The following is a 20,201-nucleotide window of genomic DNA, read 5'->3' on the forward strand; positions in this document are numbered from 1 at the left end:
GGCACTACGCTAGGATTTGTCTAGTAATAAACCACTGCTGTGGTCATATGATCACACAAACATGGCGGTGGTTAGCGGTGACCGGCGGCTCACCGTCGTAGTTTTACTAGCGTTTACTATATATTCTTCGGTGCTTAGCGCGAATGTCGAAGTTCCAGCCTACATTTGGGGTTCCGAAAGGCAAGCTAGTTTGGTTTTCTTTGTAAATGGCGTGCGTGCACCGGATTTACCTGTGTTTCGAGTGGGGGTGTGCCGCAATCTGTTGGTCACATGAATCGATGGTCTTGACGGCAGTCTCGCTCCCCAAAGCTGTAAAAGGTCGATTTTATCAGCGCAGTGTCTCAACCACGATTATTTGAAGTGTGCTATCTTAAACTTATCAGAAGAAGCGTCTGTTACATGGTATATGAGCTCGCTTAACCAAAGCTGGCGTTTCGAGGCTACAGAAAATTTAGTTTGCTCCAGTTCATCAGGTTTGTCACGCGGCTCGAGCTGATTTAAAGCAACTTCGCACAAACACACGAAGCTCGTAAAGTGGCGAGACACAATGCGCCGAAGGTTAATTTTCCAGGTGTGTATGAAAATTGCCGTTCGGGTCGAAACACTGCAATATGAAACGGTCGTCGCTATGAGAGCAGCTGCAGTCCTTATTTTGCACTCATTAAATTCTTCGTGCGTTTGCTCTGTTGCGCCATGGTCTGGTTGCAAAGCCTCAAATCCACATTTGTGAACGCTTTCATTTCAGTGGCTTGAAGAAAATCCCGCAAGTGGGTTCATTCGACAAGGTTGAGCCATCTACTTTCGGAAACTCAGTGGCTAAGCTTGTGGCCCAAGAAAATGCTGTGGTCGTGGCGTTTGTGCAGGACAAGGTGGGTTGTGCGTCCTTTTTCTTTATTTCTTTTTTTCCTTCCATCGTTTTAGTGTAAGTACGGGAGGATTACATTCTTTTCAAATTGGTTTCGCCTTGCCTTCTCTTGGCTGGTTTCGTAGAGTTCGGTGTCTTGTATCTGGGCTCAAACGCGAATTTCATTACTTTCTGACATGGTCACCACCCTATGTTGTACAGTACGGTCCACTGTGAAAGGGAACACTCCAATGAGCACCTTTCATTTTGCTGGCCCTCTAACAGGAAGTGGACAGGGAAACATTGTTCATACACTGCACGAATCTGTCAAAAAGAGGCTGAACTGTCAACCACCAAAAGTTTTATGCAAATGTAAGCCACTATGTTTTTGCAAGAGCGCGAAATCCAAACATGCCCTGCACGCAAGTGTTCCCTTTAACAGTGGACCCGTCTGTACAAGTGCTCGTGCATAGCAAGGAAATTTGACTATTTGGCACTCTCTTTTACCAAATGATAATTCTGGTCAGCAGTTCTTTAAACCAAAGTGGTTCTCTGTTAACCTTTTTGTTATCGTTTATTGAGTTTATCCCTTTGTTATACACATCAAGTCATTTCATGTTTTGGCATATCCACTGACATGAGAAAAGTTGTTAGATCAATTTAGCAGATGCTGATAGCTTCGAGGCTGAGGAAGCAGGTGGAATTCACATTTAGTCGTCTGCTGAGCACAAGCACGATTTTGCTGCATCGTGAGCAGTATTTGCACTTCAACCATCTTTTGTTTTTTTTTCCTTCCTGTTGTACAGCTTAGCGCAGAAGACCTCTCCAGGGCATCCAGTGATGACAGAAGCTACAAATACTTAAAGGTAAGCATACACTTATCAGGTACAGTCGACTTATGGTAATTCAGCCACACACCCCGTCACAGTGGTCAATTGGTTGTGGTGCTCGAGCGCTGACCCGAAGGTCGTGTTTTTTCTAAATCGTTGGATTCGGATGACGACCGCGTCTCAGCGTATTGGCATGCAGTGGATGCCAGTAGATGGAAACAAACCCCCACCAGTGCATCCGAGGATTTTTTTTAGGGTCTCCTTGTCACTGCGCATTATTTGTGAAATTTCGAAGAGAAATTTTCTGCGTGGAAGGCTAGAGAGGTTAGGGCATTTTCTGCAGTCCGGTGCAGTGAAGCCAATCATCTGCATATATTAAAAAAAATGTTCTGCTTGTATCTTGCTAGTAAAGCGCCCTTAAACAGTCTTTCCGGTTGTTTCAAGACACCTAGAATCGAATAGGCAAATAAAAAAAATCTGTATTTTCGTATCGTTTTTGTCCGAAAAAAACTGTAGGGAAAGGATTAAAGAACCCCAGGTGGTCGAAACTTCCGGAGCCCTCCACTACGGCATCCCTTATAATCATATTGTGGCTTTGTGACATTAAACGCTAACAATTAAAATAAATTCAGCCATGACGGGTTCAGCAAAATTGGCCAAATTGAGCACAAGGCAGAAAACATAGCTAGACATATCACTGACTCATGTGGCAATATTTGCTTAAATTGAAACACGGCCCCAGCTTCCAGCCAAAGTATAAAATTAACATAAAAATGACATTTGAGTGCCTGAACTATGTAAAAGTCCAATGTACGCCCAATTTCATGCCAGGATGGCTTGTTTCCAATTCCAGCACTAAGGAAAATACGAAACTAGCAAATCTTATATTTGCATAGTAAAAGCTTATTTAATGATGCCCACGATCATCACTTCTGGATGGCACTAGCATTTTGAAGAAAATATCATTCTCGTTATGGTCGATAGTTGGTTTGATGTCTTGCATTTATAAAATGACTTCATTGTTCATCTTAAACGGGACTGTGGTCCATGCCTGCAAAGTGTTGACATCATGCTGCATGTACAGTAGCTTCCTGCAGTAATTACTGAAGGGAGCTCAGGTGCTAGTGTCAACGGGAGCTGCAAGCATGGCATTTCAGCCAGCACTGGAATGATAGCTGGTTCATGGATTCTACTTAAACTTCATTCTTCTGGCTTCGTACGGCTTTGTGACATTAAATACCAGCAATTTATGGTGAAACATTACACTATAAATGTGGGACCTCGTAATGAGTATGCACGTGGGTGTATACTTATCGCCCACATGTGCTTAGAAAAAGTATGGTCGCCCAGAAATTCGGGAAGATGGTGTCGCACAAGAGACGTCGGTTTCCCATTCGCCCCAGGGCGTGAAAAGAAAAAAAGAGGGGGAGGGGGGCACATACCGTACCAGCCAGGATTGAACCGGGGGGGAACAGTAAAGTTGCACAACACAGATCTGTCATTCTTGCAATCGAAATTCGCAGTTTGATCCAAAAATTGAAAAAAAAGAAAAAAAAAAGACAGCAGATGCTCAGTGCTGAGCTTTGCAAAACATGGACTAACTATACTTTCAGGTCAGAACCAAGAACATTTTCAAATAATTTCTGTTGCCAGAATACATATATTAGCAAAACTGATACAAATGACACCCTAGCAGCACGCACTGTTGCCATAACGTTAAGGCAACGTGTGCCACGCTAAGGAAACATTGTGGCAACACTTGCGGCCATTAAGGCATGTAAAGTGCATCAGCCGTGCAAATAATGATTTTAGTTCAGTTTAGTTTATTCTTCTTACATAATTTGGAATATACAGTATATATATATGTCTTGATTCACTCGAATGTACACCTTTCATTTTGTTGACCCCCTAACGGCTAGTGCATTTGGAAAGATTGTTCGTGCATGTTAATAGTCTAATAAGGGTTCACAACTGTCAACCACCAGTAGTGTTATGCAAATCTAAGCCACAATGCTGTTGCAGGAGAGCGAAATCCAAATATACTCGGAACGCGAGTGTTCCCTTTAACAGTTGACCCTTCTGTACATGTACTGTGTGTTAGTGCAGGTAAATGGAAATATTAACCCTTTCAGAGTTTTTTGGCCGAAAACAATTCAAAAATACCGATTTTTTTATCTGCCTATTTGATTTTATGTCCCAAATACAAAATAACTACAAAAATTTTTCAAAAGCACTTTATTTGCAAGGTACACACAAAATATATGTTTTTGAAAACTTGCAGAATATTGACTTTACTGCACTGCACCACGGAAAGTGCCCTAACCTCTCCAGTTTACGGTGCAGAAAATGTATTTTTGAAACTAAAAAAAAAATAAAACGCAGGGAAGCGAGTCCTTGAAAACAAACCTTGGACTGTTCTGGTGAAGGTTTGCTTACATCTAAGGACATCCACTGCCAATACATCGAGATGCTGTCGTCGTCCGAATCCCATCATTTAGAGAAACTATACTGCTGTGTAGTTGCTGCCACACTCGCAGGAGAACCGAAATCCTTCTTCATTTCACATAACTTCGACAAACAAGGGCACTTTTTTTTTTTTTATGACGGGGCTGTTCCGGCACATGTGCACCACTCACGCACAGAGGAGGATGCCATTTTTTAATTCCAGGTGGATGAATCCAGTCCTTTCTCGACCAGAATGCATGCTTTGAGTGCTTTTTAAAATTTTTTACTGTGCTATTTGTTGAAGCCAAAGAGAACTCGGCAAAATTAATCAGAGTAGATTAACCGCAGCACCCCCAAGTGCTTGTTTCATGGTGGACGAGCTCAGGTTATCTTTGATAGGGAAAGGGTTAATACCTTGAAATGCCACTCGTACATTTTAAGCTCTTTGCAGCCAGTTACCTCTGAGCATTTTATTCAAATAAACACGAAAATACATTTGGCAGCCACAATTGTTAGTTGAAATTTGTGTAATGTGAAATATTGCGTAAAGCATTGTAGCACAAGATGTGGGCATTTGTTAAGCGAGTGGAATTTGTGCGTAAATGGTGAAATAAAGATACAAGTGCCTTGGCCGGCCAAGTTCTGATAGCATTATACTTTACTGTCACTCTGATTGGCCTACTTTTGATTGGCCCGCTTCGCAACGACGCTTTAGTAAGATCAATGGGCTAACTAGAAAGGACCAATCTTGGGTGATGGTTGAAACTCCTATTAACAAAGGTTTGCAACCTTTGTTAATAAAAGGCCTTGTGCAGCATAAAGATTTGGGCTGGTCATATAGCTTCATCTTCAACACCGTGCACACGCGAAGACACAAGAAAAGAACTGACAACACGAGTGCTGAGTCCTGCTCGGTGCTCGTGTCATCAGTTCTTTTTGCGTCTTCATGTGTACGCGCTATTTGAAGCTGTAAAAAGTGTTGTTTGACCTTGGCTCACAGACAAATGCTTCACATTACAAGAGATACCTATTGCCATCAGCAATAAGAAGTGCACAATATTATAATCGTCTACTTTCTCTACACTGGGAAGCACCGAGAACTCTCACTTTGTTCCTTAAAATCTCCAAATTGGTTCACTGTTCTGGTTTTCTTCAGCTTTAACTGAAAGCTCTGTTTGTGGGACACAGCGCTGCAGCTTTGTGGACAGTAAGATCGCAACGATCAAATCAATGTTTGCAGGATGCCTTTGGCAAGGAGCACGTGCTTGTGTTGCCCTCTGTGGAGAACCCCGTTGATGCGCTGACATCGCACGGTGGCCTCGTGGTGACGCGCCTCAACATTCCCGACGTTGGAGCGGTGCAGTCCGCCCTGGACAGCCTGCACGACGGCAGCCAAGTGTTGCTGGTGGACCTGCCTCGCACCGTCGGCGTTGAGAGCCGGTTATCGGCACTCCAGCAGGCCGGTACGGTGCTCTGCTTTCAGTATCGCTGCTCACGTTGTTCTGTCATTTTATAACTAGGTGGAATCCGAGAAGTGCTCCTTACATGTCCTCACTCATGGGCTGACTGTCAACATCTGATGCTTTCTGTGGCAAGGCGAAAAATTCAGCAGTTGGGGATTTCATATCTACAATGAAGGAAGCCTTGCACGCTTGATCGGCTTTCGTGGGAAAGAAGGTTCAATACTTCTTGAACACATCTCGTATTCGTGTCCCTTGCCAAGCCTTGTGTCATTGTAAGAGTGGTGATTTAGATATCACAGGCTTACTAATATTCATGTTGATATACCTACATGATGGGCTTTCAATCCGTAGTCCTACATCATGGCATTCCTTTACGGCATTCCTTGATTCAGCCTGATTGGCAGATGATTAGATAGTCACTTAATAGAAGATGAATTCGCCCTCGCGCTGCCAATTGCTAGCTTCCTGGTTAGCTCAATTGGTAGAGCGACCGCCCCGGAAAGGCGTTGGTCCCGGGTTCGAACCCCGGACCAGGACGAATTTTTCAGCGACTAAGAGGCTTTATTTCTGAGAAATCTGTATGGATTTCCTTGTGGCTTCGTGCTACAAACGGGTGGTTGTCTATTTTCCCTTTCTTAACCCTTCCGTTACCTTGCGGGATTCCGCAGAACTGATTTGCAATATCATCAAGGTAGTAGTGATTGATCAGACAATTGGATCAGCTGGGACGTCACTTGCAGATACCATCATGGAGGCCACCATGCAAGCCCTGTCATCAGGAGGCAAGAAGTTGTTTGGCTTGTACACAGGCCGAGATTTGGCATCGGTGAGTGCCCAAGAGGCTTTCAACAGGCTTTTTTAACACCGGCAATTGTGTCATTAACTAGGTGCCACTTCCGTAACATTCTCGGTGTTTCTTTTTAAGTCTTAAACAAAACACAAAATTTACCACACGTCACAAGGAGATATTTTTCAGGTCTTTCCTTAGTAACAGCTGTCTGTAGACAGCGGCATCACACTTTCTCAACCCTTTCCCTCCATTTCTTTTTTCATACCGCTAGAGCAATCTTCGCGCTTTATTGGCTCAATATTGTTGCAGTTCACAGCCTGAACCATGCAGTGCATAATAAGTGGCGCTAATGTCGCACAAGGGTGCTCTGTGGCAAGGACGATCGTGATGTTGACATACAGCTTTAATCCATGAGCATTTTCTTGCAAGCTCTCTGGGCAAAAAAAGGTATGTGTGCATGTAACTGCGTAACAAAACACTGAAAGAGCATATCCTTGCAACACTCCCTTCCACCCTCTCTATTTTTGAAGAGCAGTGAGGACACTAGCACATGTACTTGCATATACGTACATACTATCAGCACTCGTTAGAACTAATTTATGCCAGTTAGTGTTTGCTAAATAGTAGCTCATGTTCCATATGTGTTGCCATATGTTAGTTAAGAATAGAATTACAAGTATACAGGTTGTGTGCTGTCTGACACTTTCTCAGTAGGGAGCTCCTGCTTCAATTTTTTTTTTTTTTTGTCACGAACAGCCAATGGTGGAGGCTGCTCATTTGACGCGCTCCCGGCGCCATCTGCTGGCCGTGCCCGAGGCAGCGCCGTCCAACGAGACTTCGGGTGTGATCATGGTGCGCAAGGACTGCATGCTCATGTACGGCCGCACGGTCACCGTCTCCTTCACCGAGGATCCCAAGGCAACGACGTTCAACTCGGTCACCTACAACGACACGCTGAACCCCATGCCTGTGCCTCAGTGCAGCTCGGACAGCCAGCATGCCAAGTGTGTATATTTAAATAGTTGTTGTTCTTAAGTGTGCGAGAATTCTCTTTTTTTTTCTTTTCAGCTAAGGGTACCAAAAGAATACAAAAATATTACAGGATCTGCTTTGACCCGTGCCATTCCTGAGTGTACTCAGCTGGCCACTGATACCATATTATGCCTGTTGATATTATTAAGGCGAAAGCCTTACATGCCTCATTACATGCGAAAAGTGACCATCAGCATCAACACAAGGGATGCGAAAATCATGTAATAACTTCATCAAGATGTCACAGGTCACCAAAATTTGTGACGTCATCACATGACATCTTCGCTTGGTCAAACCCCGGGCTGATCTCGGAGACACTGCAAAACGACGTGAGATGCAGAACACTCCCAGTGTCTCTGATCATGGAGCCATTGCAAAAGCAGGTTGCGTGCAGAAAGCTTTCGGGGGACGGGGGTGGGTGGTCAGCGCAGTCGACCGAGAAGAAAAAGATGGCTTTCACCTTCAAATCATCTTAGGCAAATTCATAACACCCCGTGCGACTTTTTCACTTTTGTTTTGTGTGGGACAACAATGTTTCAGCAGCCATGCAAGTGCCATAATCAAGGCATTTTATATTCGGACCAACCGTAGTGTTGCACCCCGACAATTTCTGGCAGCGGAAGCAAGCCGGCGGCACGTGACATGTACACAGGCGTCCTCTGTTAAAGGGAACATTGGAGCGTGTGGCGGCAGCTCGGCGCCACCGCCGGCCGTTGGCTGCAACGAGTTTCGTGCAGGCGCAGTGCGCGCTGTGAGTCGTGCTCTTTCGTCGTCTGCTGCCGTCTGCTTCCGTGCTGCGAATCGTCGCGAAGCGAGCCTCTGACGCGACGAAAGAGCACCGGGCATGGTGCTCACTGCGTCTGCGTGAATCTCGTTGCAGCCGACGGCCGGCGGTGGCACCGAGGTGCCGCCACACGCTCCAATGTTCCCTTTAACAGTGGACGCCTGTGTACGTCTATGCTGGTTCGCTTTCATCCGTTGGACACTATGGTTTTGCTGAACACAGTAATGTCTTGCATGTAGCCACTACCTTTTGTACATCAAAGCAATACAATCAAACGAGAAGAAACTGAAGAAGGTGGCTTTTGCATTCAAGTCGTCTTAGAGAAATGCATAATAAATCGTGTGACTTTTTATTATTGTATGTACGTTACACTTGGCCTGTATGAGCTGCTTTGAAACATTAAGAAACTATCCGGATTCAAATAGACAATACGCACACTTCACTTTGAAGTATGGCTTCATGGCTGTGTGAATTGGCCCGAAAAGGTTGTCTTGTGGCATTGTGACAGCGCAGTGCGGTGAAACCACCTTTCTGGGCAGGCTACTTGTGGGGAAAGTACCGCATTTGTTTGGTTTGAATCCTCCGAAATTTCAGGAATTTAAAGCTTGGCTCGACACCAATTCGAATATATTCTAATATTTCCTGGAATATGAGGCCCTTGATTATTCGAAAAACAGAGTATTAATCACTTCATGTGTTGTTGCCTTTTTTTTTTCCAGCATCACTTTGAAGTTCCCTGATGCTGGACTTGTTAAGGGCTTCAGCATCTCGTAAGTTATATTTGGCTGACGTGTGCACAGCATGCAGTGTGCCAGAACATTTTTCTTGTTGCACCAGTGTTGTCATCACTCCTTTGAATGACGACAGAGAGTGCTGCACTTCTCTTGCTTTTCTAGTGACGTGTTTCGCTTACTGACGAACGTTACGCAGTTCTTTCTTGGCGCAAGATGCACTTTCTTGTATCGGAAGCTCCACGAATGTTATCGCTGATTTTTAACGAGATTGTGTGCGTGATCCATGTAGCGATGTATGTGCTAGATTTAACTCGAGCACCGGCAATTACACTAGTATTCGGATAACCGATGTATAACGGGACCGAAGCTTTTGTCCATAGACCTGTTTTTTGACGACTGACGACTGTGCTCGCGGATAGTTGAACATCAGTGTTAGAAAGTGATGCTTACAGCCGTAAGACCTTTATATCACGAATTTCATTAAGTCGGAGTTCCCACCTTTCAACAGGAAAAACAACCTCATGGTATCCCAGACTAGTCCTGTATCTCGTCTAATCAGTAAAGGTACCGTAGCGTGGCAGCCAAAGTGGAAAATGAAGTAGTGATGAGCACGGACGTGACAGCCAAGACTAAACTCAAAATCCCAGAAGAAATTAAGGCTCTCTCACATGGCTGTGCGATAGTGCATGATGGCAATAACCGAGGATTATTTCGAAACTATGACAGGCAACACAGTGGCAGAGCAGACGACTCGTCAATCTTTCCCCGATGCATGTGTGTGCATCACTACAGTAGCATCCCGTGAAGTGAAAACTGGCGCCACTTCTTTGAAAGACGGCACCTTGCTACCATGTGTTGCCGACACCGCCCGCCATGCCAGGATGCTTGCTGCATCGAATATGCATGCTTGCTTGCTGTTGGAGGGTATGTAAACTTAGCAGTGTGGTTTCCTCAGGCCCATGTCACTCCTGACTGTGCACAGTTGCGGCATGAATATTGTTGGGCGTACGGGGCGACTGCGATGCTGCTTTCATTTGTGTCTGCAGGCAGTTTACAGTAGGAGCAGTCCTGCACAAGTATATATAAGTGACAGCGAACTGCGTCACGGCGTGTTTGGGTTATTGCATATTAAAGGGACTGCCAACTGATTCTTCTGAACCGAATTTTAACAGCGAAGCTGTTCTAGCTCGGCATAAAGTGTGTGGAATGTGTGACTATGCCCAAAAGCTATCATCATCATGAATGGGTATGTGCCACAGGATTTCTGCAATACCTACTACTCACCACTACGGCGTGGCCTGTAATAACCATGAGAATGAGTATAGAGAGAGAGAGAAAGAAAAAAGGGAGAAACAAATAGAGAGATGGAAAGAAAGGTATGAAGAAAGAGAGAGAAAAATTCTTGATGAAAAAACATTCTTCATGAGGCGGGATTTGAACTCTCATACCCTCGCTCCGAAGGTGAACGTCCTAACCACTTGGCTGTCCAGGCATGCTAGCAGAGCATAGCATAGCCTTGTATACAGTAAAAGCTCGTTAATTCGGATTTCTAGGGACCGGAAAAAATGTCCGAATTAACCGAATGTCCGAATTATCGAATGGTCGAAATAAACACAATAAATGCAAGAGTTTTTTTTAACATACCTTTACTTTACAAAGTAATCATGGATGCGTGTCTGTTTTCGAGCAGAAATTCGCGTGGACAGAATTTTTCTGAGCCCTTCAAGGTGCTTAGCAGCTCGCATGCTGTCTGCAGTGCCAAAACAAAATTCTTGAAAGACGACGAGGGCCTCCGCGGCTTCCTTCACAGTGTGAGGGCGCCTGTGTGGCTCATGGTGTGGCTGCTCCTCTTCAGGCTCTTGGTTCTCGGATTCGTCGCCATGCATCACTTCCTTGACGATTAGCTCATCAGTCAGAGAGCCGGCAGTGGCAACGCCATCATCAATGTCGATATAATCATCGAGTGTCACTGCATCAGGCATAACACTTCCGAAATCCTGCTCGTCATCGCCACCGTCGTCCGGCGACACTGCGGCCACTGCGGCATCGCTGGAGTCGAGTACAACAAAGCCACTGTGCCTGAAACAGTTGGCAATGGCGTGCGCAGGCGTGTTCTGCCACACATACACAAGAATGTTAACTGCGCTGAGGAGGCTCATGTCGTATTGCTTGCCGACGTCATGGCACGGGAGCAACTTATCGGGAGAGCCCATTTTTCAGGACACGCAAAATTTCTACTTTGGTGGTGAAGTCCTTGGCCTCGTACTTGGGCCACTTCGTCGGCGTTGCCATCGGCGGAGAGTGCGTTCACACGAGAAGTCAGCACAAAAGCACCAGCAACGATCAAGCTAAAGGAGCCATACTGAATCGTTCCTGGATAAAACGGCGTTCAACGATGCAGCACACCGACAGGAACAAAGCAGCAAAATGGCAACGCCAAACCCACACGCCATTATCAAGTTAAGCCAAGTCGATAATTGATGTCCATGGCGATGCTGCGTTTGAGCTTCACTTTTGTTCCGAATTGTCCTTTTTTCGTTTTCGAGCCTCGCCAGCGGCCCGAAAGTCACCGAATTATCCGATTTGCGGTCAAATCTGTCTGAAATAACGAGCGCCCAGTCCCATAGAGTGATGCGTAAATTTATGGGGACTAAATGACGTGTCCGAATTAACCGATTTTCCAAATTAACGAGAGTCGAATTAACGAGCTTTTACTGTAGTATATTATAGTAGGGGTAAGTGAGCTTGAGGAGGAGAGATGTGATGGTGAGGAGGTGGAAAGGAGGAGGGGAGAGAGTGAAGCGTAGCACAGAAATAATGAGAAAGAGAAATAGAGACCGAGGAGGAAGCCGCGCATCTCTAACCTAGACGTGTTGGTCAGCAGGGAGTACGAGCGGCGATGGGCCCACGCTTCGCTGGGCCTAGCTTTGCACGACTTAGTGCAAACTGCCCGCAATTTTTTTACAGTGCAACAGAAAGCTGTTCTTCGGTAGGGGTTAAACCTGCAGCAGCGTATTCCAAAAGTGTGTGGATATTTTGTAGGCAGAATTTTTCCATCTGAGAAGCCATTAGAAAAGTCCTCCTCTAGCAACACTGAGAAGCAAAAGCGGTGCCGATAGCCCTCCTCTTAAACTGTTCATTCTGCTCAATATCCTGCTTTCACAGTAGCCAGTGCAACTGTGGCTAACCACCTTCATTTTGATATTTTCAATTGTTTTCGAATCTAAAAAGCAGGTACAGTAAATTTTCCAAATGCTCATCAGCACGTGAGGTCCCTTCACCACCTCGCAAGCTAGACACTCCTGGTACTTCTCCAACTTGCCAGCAGGTGTCGCTAGCCCCTCGTCTAACGCCTTCCATGCTGCCGCTCATGAGCATACATCAAGTGAAGGCGTTGCCCCTGTTCTGCTCACTACAAACCGAGGCTTATCTGCACATTTTAAGTCGGAAGAGGTTATAATAGAAAAAGATGTGGTGTGTTTCAATACTGATATAGAGATCATTAGTTGCGTACACCAGTAGAAGCTCACATGATCGGCCTCTACTGCATCTTTGCGTTTTCGCCATGTTGTTGCACCAACAGTCATTTTTCATCTTTGTGGAACAGCGCTCACGAGACGATGCCTTCTTTTACTTCGTCGTCGTCTCGTGAGCGCTGTTCCACAAAGATGAACGCATACCAACTCGCTCAAGCTTCCATTCTTATGCAGTCATTTTTCAGTATTTTCGGGGAAGAAACAAAAATATAAATCCACGTTTAATGATGAAAAAAACAGGGCTCGTCTCAGCCGATACTATAGAGAAGCATTCCATTAGTGGGGTTATCTCAATTCGTGTCCGGAGATTCTGTTCCTTCAAAAGTGTGCGGTACGTTTTACAATGGCACCGATGGCACTGCACCAAATGCACCATCGAGCAGGTAGTTACAGCTGCTTATTACAGGGGTTTTTATGGCAATAAATAATAGTCAGTTCTCGTCATTATGTGTACTCTATGCGTTGCAGTGCATATCTATATAGCCACCATGCCGAAGTCATAATTATTGATTGGCTAGTGTTTGCAATTGGAAATGCAGGAGATCTTTTGTCGTTCGCAAGATGTCAATTGCCACATTAGAGTATTCACCTTTTCAAGATCGCAATAGTAGCAGCAAGGATTGCACGCTTCATTTATCATTCTCTAACACCAAAGCGTGAACCATGTTTTTAAGTTGTCCAAGGAAGAATCTTTTTACGTTTTCAGTAGGGATGGGCGAATAGTAAATTTGAGGTTCGAAGCGAATCCGAAGCGAATAGTGATTTGTTCGAATAATTTCGAATCAAATAGTTTGAATAGTACTCACCACATGTTAAGAAAAATGAGCATTCTCGTAATGACCCTTGCACAATATTTTTAAGAATTTGGAACTAGGTCTGAGTCAATGTCACTTTTTTGGTTTGAAATGAAGTGAAAGAAACCTTGAATGAGGGGAGGGGGGGGCAATCAAAATTTGAGTAGCAGTAGGGTGCGAGTTATAAGTGTTACATTACGTTATAAGTTAAAAATAACTATACTTAGCGCATATAAGCCCATATAACACGCTGTTAAATTTTAAAAAAATATGTACACTTAACCTTGAAGTGTGGTTTCGCGGCATTGCAGATTTCCCCTGGCAGGGTGATTTCACGGTACAGCAATCCGATGCTGCAGTGAAAACACCTTTACAGGGGGTTATGTGCGGTCAAACATACTTATACACGTTCATTTCGAATACTTCGAAATTTCGAATAATATAAATTCGTATCGAAGTGAATTCGAATACTTTAATATTCGTTCGAATATTCGAAACGTCCGAATATTCGCCCATCCCTAGTTTTCAGATAAAATAAGGGCACGTAGAATTCAAGAAAACCTGTCATAATCCTGTGTATAGCTTAGGAGAATATTTATTTGTGTTATTTGGCTAAAAGGACAGAGAAGTGCTGAAAGTCTGTGGGCTACTAGCCAAGACTATTCTTTCCCGCCACTGCTGGTATGCTGCAGTGGTGGACAAAAACCAAAGCCTTCCAGGGTCTGTGTTTGTATAGACCCTTTCGCTGTTTACAAACACAGATGCTGGGCGGCTTCCAGTTTTGTGCGCAGGTGTAACCTAGTAGCATTGGAGGGGAACAAAAGTCTTGGTGACTAGCCCGCACATTTTCAACACTTTTCTCACTGTGTCTGGCCAAATATTTTAAATAAATATTCTTCTAAGCTACACACACAGCATTATAAGAGTTAGTCCTTAACTTTAAGCGCCTTCCTTTTAGCTGAAAGCAGAAAAAGTTTCCTTACTCTGGCACAACTTAAAAAACACTCTTTCTGCGTCGGCATTAGAGAGTGATAACTGAAGTGACTGGAAGTTTCTTGGGGGACAACACGGGCTGCTGCTATCACAATCTTGAAACCAACCTAAAAGGCAAATACAGCGCAAAGGTCGATACGAAATGTCGTCGTACGCTTCTCCAGGATGGTGTTCAAGTATGATGAACGGGGTGGCTATGCCCTGACCGCGATGAATGCCACCCTGAAGGACTACAAGGACCTGCAGATGCGTGTCAAGGACCTGTGGTGGCCTCGAGGCTTCTCCTTTTCCTGCTCCCTCTCGCAATTCAGGCAGCACAATGCCACCAAGCTGCCTCAGCTGCAGCTGCAAATGGACACCTTCCAAGTGAGTCACCTGGGTAGAACACCCACCACAGTACTTTAGCAGCTGTAGTAGTGTTCTGCTGCTAAGTACAAGGGTGTGGGTTTGATTCCCGGCCACTACTGCTGCACTCAGTGGGTGGAAAACGCTAGAACACCCATGCACTTAGGTTTAGGAACGTGAACTCAAGCACATTAAAATTAACATGTAGTCCTCCACAGCAGCGCACCTAATAATCATATTATTGTTCTGGCATGTGAATCACCAGATTTTAATGTTTAACCTGAGTGCTAGCCCTGCCACTGTTGACCCTGAAAATTTGGTAATACTTTCGGTCTTGCCATGGTGCCTGCAATATTCTTCTGCTCAGTGTAAGGCCATGGCAGTTATATTTTGATAACGGTAGAATGCAAAAGCACTGATGTATTCGTGTGGTGCATGATGAAGGGTCTCTAAACCAACCAGAGGTCGAAATTTAGTTTTGTCGTTGTAGTTGTGCACGAGTCTTCAAGAATCGCGTAGCCACGACAATTTCTCACAGTGGTGCCGTAATAGCGGAGTGTTGGAGTTGCACGCCTTTGATGAGCCAAAAAAGGCCCTCGCTCATTTCACTCTTTCCTTCGCTATGCTTCGTTGATCAGCTCGTCTCTCCTCCTGGCCGAGTGCTTCTCCTCACCGTTTGAGGAGGAAGAGCGGCGAGCGTGCGTGGGTGCGAGCGGACAGACAAGTTCTTATTACGGATGACTACATAAGCAGGCGCGAATGTTGACGTCACGTCGATCGCTAAGGATTACTGAAAGGCTCGTAGAGGAGAAGGGATTGTTTCTTGGAATTCGTGGCACGCCCACTCCTCGTAGCGCTGCCGCGTTTGGCATTGTTGATCGTGACGGCATTCTCAACTCGATGCACACGTCTACTTCAAATGTTAAAAAATTATCGGAGGTGGTTAAGGGGCCCTTTAAAGAACCCAGCCAATGAAAATCAGACCTTTGCTCCATAATGGCATTTGTCACAACCAAGTGTGTGGTTCCGCGATGTTCATACTTCTATGGCTCATTTATGTCGCATGTTACCACATGATGTGTGAGTGTGATGAGTTGCGAGGTGCTTTAGAGTGACACTTGAGGACACACTGAGAAGAAAAGTCACTTGACTTGTGTTACTATATTAACGTATTTACTGGAATGTAATACAACCATGATTGTAACGCTCGGGACGACTTTCCATTCACACGAAATAAAAGAAATAATAGAACTACGGCTGTAACGCGAGATGAAATAATGAGAGAGAAATATGGTACTTTATTTAAATTTCTCTAAAAGTTGAGGAATCACAATTTAGAAGTGAATTGACTCGTCATCGTGTGAGAAGCTCTCCTTGGGCAAGATTCTAGGGTCATCACTTGCAGGGACAATTTCACCTCTGCAAAATGACGCATCTCTCAGTAGTACATGCAGCGTTCCTGTGGCTGGGCCTTGCATGCTCCCTTCGCACAGGGCTAAGAGTGCTGTTGGCATGCATACTTTGGGGGGGTTGGTCCTGTGTCAAGGTGTGTACAAAAGTGATCACCCGAGAGTAATGTCATCTTCCATGCCGTAGGGCTCATCCTGGATTGAACAGTTCAAAACTGCTCAATCATTTTGATCTGGTGGCCAGTCCACGTCGATTCAAAGAGCACTTCCCAGCCGTTTTATGTTTGCAAAAGGCCTACCATTAGTCCACCTTAGTCGACTTGCTGACATAGAACTGCCAAGCTCTGGTGGAGTTTCCCAGCTTCTTGTCCCTGGTACAGGTGTCGTATCGAGTGTACTGTCAAACCATAATGTTTCGAATGAATCAAATCAAAGCACAAAAGTGTTCAGGAAACTGCAGCTCTGTAACAGAAGAAAAGAGAGGATTTGAGTGAAGAATACGTTTGGTTTTTGGTCGACTTCTTTATGGATGGATTAGATCAAAACATAAACATACGTTTTGACAAAGTAGCTCTATAAAATGTGGAACTTAGCAAACTTGTGTTTTAATGATCACTTTTGCCAATATTTTTTTTTAAATGTGAAAGTGTACTTTAGGCAACGAAAATTGTGCGTAAAGGCTCATTACTGTAGAGTCAAAAGGGACGCCTTTACAGCGCAAGGGAATTCTCTGTAACGCTTGTAAGGCCTCGGAGGCTTGTTAGATGGACAACTATGCTTGCTTCTGCGGTGATTTTGATGTTGCTTATTTTTCCATACACAAATTTACCCAACAAAATGTTGTAATAACGAACTCATACTTTTGTCAGTGTTTGCTTCTTCGCAGCCACTGTGTGACAATTTGGCAGTAGTCTTACAAGTTTAAAAGTCGAGCCTAGCAACAGTGGTGGAAGAATGGTTGCTTCCAGACGTATTTTTAGATCAGTTCAGACCAGAAAACCTCTGTAGGGAAAAGTTTAAATCTAGGCTTGTGCAAATATCACTTTTGTGGCTCAAAGCATTTGTTAAGAAGTTTCGAACAATTTTGAAGCACATTCCGATAGTAGCAGGACTTGAGTCGCAGTAGGCTGCTAGCTATAAGCAGTAAAATATGTTATTTTAAAATTTGCCGTGCTTTGCACGTATAAGCCCGTATAACACGCTTTTAAATTTTAAAAAAAAAATCTGTCTAGGTGCGAGCAGTATGCACACTTAACAACCATGAAGTGTGCCTTCGCAGCTGTGCAGATTTGCTCTGAATAGGCGGTTGCACAGCATAGTGGCACCACGGTGCAGTGGAATTATCTTTTCAGACAGGTATCATGCAGTAAAATGTGTCTATTAATTAGTCTCGAATACTCGGAAATTTTGCAGACTTTAAATTCGAATAGAATTCGGATACTGTACGTTTGTTCGAATATTCGAAGCAGTCGACTATTTGCATAGCCCTAGTTAAGTCCTGTTCACTTTCTATTCACTTTCTTTAGGTCCAGCTCGTCCAGAATAACACGGGCCAGTTCTCAGAGAGCTATGACTGTTCGGGCTTCTTCACCACGGTCATATGGATGGGCCTGCTGGTTGTGCTGCTCTACCTTGTCATTCTGGGCACGGGTGTCTTCTTCATCTACGACATCCGCACAAACGACCGCTTCGACGACCCCAAGGGCAAGACGATCACCGTCACGGCCTCCGATTGATCCCTTCGACATCTCGTCTTTCCGTTGAGGTCCCTTCTTGCTGCTGTTAGTGATCGTCATAAGGACACCATAGCAATGTTCTGCGTGGAACATGTTCCCGTTATATAAGTAACTTCTGGGTCATTGTTAATGTGGTATCAGAAGTCAGTGATCTGCTTTTTCTTAATGATGTTTTTTGATGCTCTTGAGGCTTGCAGTGAATGCTGAGGACAGACTTTAAGCAGACAGTGAAAATTTCATCTCTTGACAATGTTCAGAATGTTGCAACCAGAATATTGCAGCCAGACGCGTTCATTGCTTTGTGTCTGGATGTTCTCCCTTTTGCCAATTCTGTTCAGTAGCTATCGCCAGTCTACACTGGACCGTTGCCTAATGACCCTTCGTGTTACACAGATTCAGTGCATGGCAGTTCCTGTTGTGTGTATGTTCCATGTTACACTGCCAAGCGCTTTAATGGTAATATCAGCTGAAATACTATATACACATCATCGTCGTGAAGAGTTGTTTCACTATATTTGTTCTTAGCAAGGAATTGGTGAACGTTTATTTTGAAGTTGAGTAAATGGGTTTTGCGAGCCTTTGAAGAATTTTTTGACCAACTTAATTTGAGGAGCCTGTAAAAACAGCTATGAGAGGTGGTTGAAAGAGCAGAGCACAGCAGTTTACTTGTATATAGTACATAGCGATATATTTCCTTGTGAATATCGTTTTTTTTTTTCTTTTTCTGTCTTACTGCAGCATTGTAGATAGTGTGTGGCCACTTGGAATTCAATTTTCAGGCCTACTTAGACAAAAAACTTTTCTTTGTTATTTTTCCTGATGTCAAAACAAAACGTGAATGTCTTTATGAATGATAGTTATGTGCATGTTATTTTGCCGACACATTTGCGGGGCACAAATGTCTGCAGACGTGGAGTTGTCTGGTATAATTGTGTACAGCGCGAGCAAAATTAATTCATATAAATGTGCTTTTAACGCGTGTGTATGGCACAGTCGTGCATGCCTGGCAGCCTGTGTGCTTTTGGTCCGGTCGGTCGAACACGCAAGGTGCTGCCCGAACTTCCACTGTGGTTGTCAAGTGACGGATAAGCATCTGCCGAGATTCAAAGCATGTCAGATGGGAATTCACCTTTTCGCTTATAGTTCCAGTGCACGACCAGGGTTGGTACCACTTCACACGCTGAAATTTTTTTTCATTACGCGATCACTACTACAAAGAAATGCAGGTTGTGCACGGGTTCCTGTAGGAGCTCTAACCCTGCATGAAGTGGCTCGCACATTTTTCGCAAATGGTGCACTTTAGCAATTGTTCTAAGTATGCTGCTGCAGTGAACACGCCCGGTTCCTATGTCATGAACAACATCCAAAATCCAGTCAAAGTGTGGCACATATTAGTTAAAAATGTTCGACCAGACTCGACCAAGCTGGCATTCTTTATCTAGCAACTTCACAAGTGTTGTCTCCCTGTACAGTACGCCTCGTGCAACGTGTCGTGTGATGCCAAGCTGTTCATGCCTAGTCATACGCAGCGAGCACAAGTGATTCTCAAGTCTTCAAGAAAAGCAGCGCATCCTGTGCAGTGGAGTAGCGCAAGGCTTAAGAAATCCTGTCTCTCCATTCCTTGTTAGAGTGCAGCGTGGCATGTCGTGGTCGTACCTTGATTTAAAATTGTGTAATTTATTCTAGTATACACCTTTTATGTGCCACTTGTTTTTGTTAATCAAGAATAAAGCACTTTTTTTTTCATAATCGGTCTTCTCTCTTTTATCACCCGTACATATGGGCTCTCTTTGTTAAGCCAATACTAGCTGTTTTACGTATTTGCGAAGTCCGTCACCTATTGGTGGTGTGCAGAGTAAACCGCTGTCTCGGTCCTTAGGAGGTCTAAAAGCAAGCAGGAGGCAATGGAAACACATTGTACAGCCCGTTAAGAGAAATGTATGATGCCATGCTGCTTTCATTACACCACATTGAGCCGCATTGAAGCAAAACTACGATAACGTACCTAGTCAAAGGCAACACAACTTTGTAGTGCTACCATGCCCGTGCTAACGTAAGGGCTAAGTAATGCGTTCTATAGCTACAAATTCGAGTGTTAACCGATGTAATGCTAGCAGCTAACTCTGCAAAATGCTTGTGTCAGGGAATACGGCCACTCCAGGGAGCGAAGTGGTGTTTGTGCCACCTGTCGTCTCAACGCAAAGTAACCGATGAGAGTACAGCACGTATTATGGTATATGAGCAGTCTACTGATGTCTCGAGATAGTGCACCAGTGCTCATGATGAAAGACTGACACGGGTTTCCTCTTGCTAAACTGCAGAGCGCAAATTCAATAAGGAACATAGAAGAACACACAGGACGAGACAAGCGCTAAGTGTTTCCTCTTGAGGAGCCGTCGATGGCAGGCCTCGCAAGCGGGGCGATGTCATCGCATGCGCCCTTCGTGTGACTGAGATGGCCGGCTC

At 44.5% G+C, this 20,201-nt stretch overlaps 1 protein-coding gene and 1 non-coding gene across 2 annotated transcripts; both read left to right on the forward strand.

The window, feature by feature from the left end:
- Nucleotides 1-35: 35 nt before the first annotated feature.
- Nucleotides 36-19,484, forward strand: LOC119395995 (V-type proton ATPase subunit S1). The gene is made up of 9 exons (XM_037663023.2): nt 36-180; nt 746-869; nt 1,651-1,710; nt 5,360-5,582; nt 6,323-6,408; nt 7,129-7,376; nt 8,908-8,958; nt 14,410-14,611; nt 17,526-19,484. Exons 1-9 carry the CDS (start codon nt 62-64, stop codon nt 17,733-17,735), a joined length of 1,323 nt encoding a protein of 440 aa, XP_037518951.1. The 5' UTR covers nt 36-61; the 3' UTR covers nt 17,736-19,484.
- On the forward strand, nt 6,046-6,119 carry Trnas-gga (transfer RNA serine (anticodon GGA)). Its single transcript has one exon. It is a non-coding gene; the product is annotated as a tRNA-Ser (tRNA).
- Nucleotides 19,485-20,201: the final 717 nt, after the last annotated feature.

The sequence above is a fragment of the Rhipicephalus sanguineus genome, chromosome 6 (genome assembly GCF_013339695.2).
Source record: "Rhipicephalus sanguineus isolate Rsan-2018 chromosome 6, BIME_Rsan_1.4, whole genome shotgun sequence".
NCBI classification, from domain to species: Eukaryota; Metazoa; Arthropoda; class Arachnida; order Ixodida; family Ixodidae; genus Rhipicephalus; species Rhipicephalus sanguineus.

Excerpts from the sequence above, each read along its gene's own strand:
- LOC119395995 (XM_037663023.2), top strand. The coding sequence starts at position 62 with ATGGCGGTGGTTAGCGGTGACCGGCGGCTCACCGTCGTAGTTTTACTA. Across the intron at positions 870-1,650 it reads TGGCGTTTGTGCAGGACAAG|CTTAGCGCAGAAGACCTCTC; the intron begins GTGGGTTGTGCG and ends CCTGTTGTACAG. Across the intron at positions 14,612-17,525 it reads TGCAAATGGACACCTTCCAA|GTCCAGCTCGTCCAGAATAA; the intron begins GTGAGTCACCTG and ends CACTTTCTTTAG.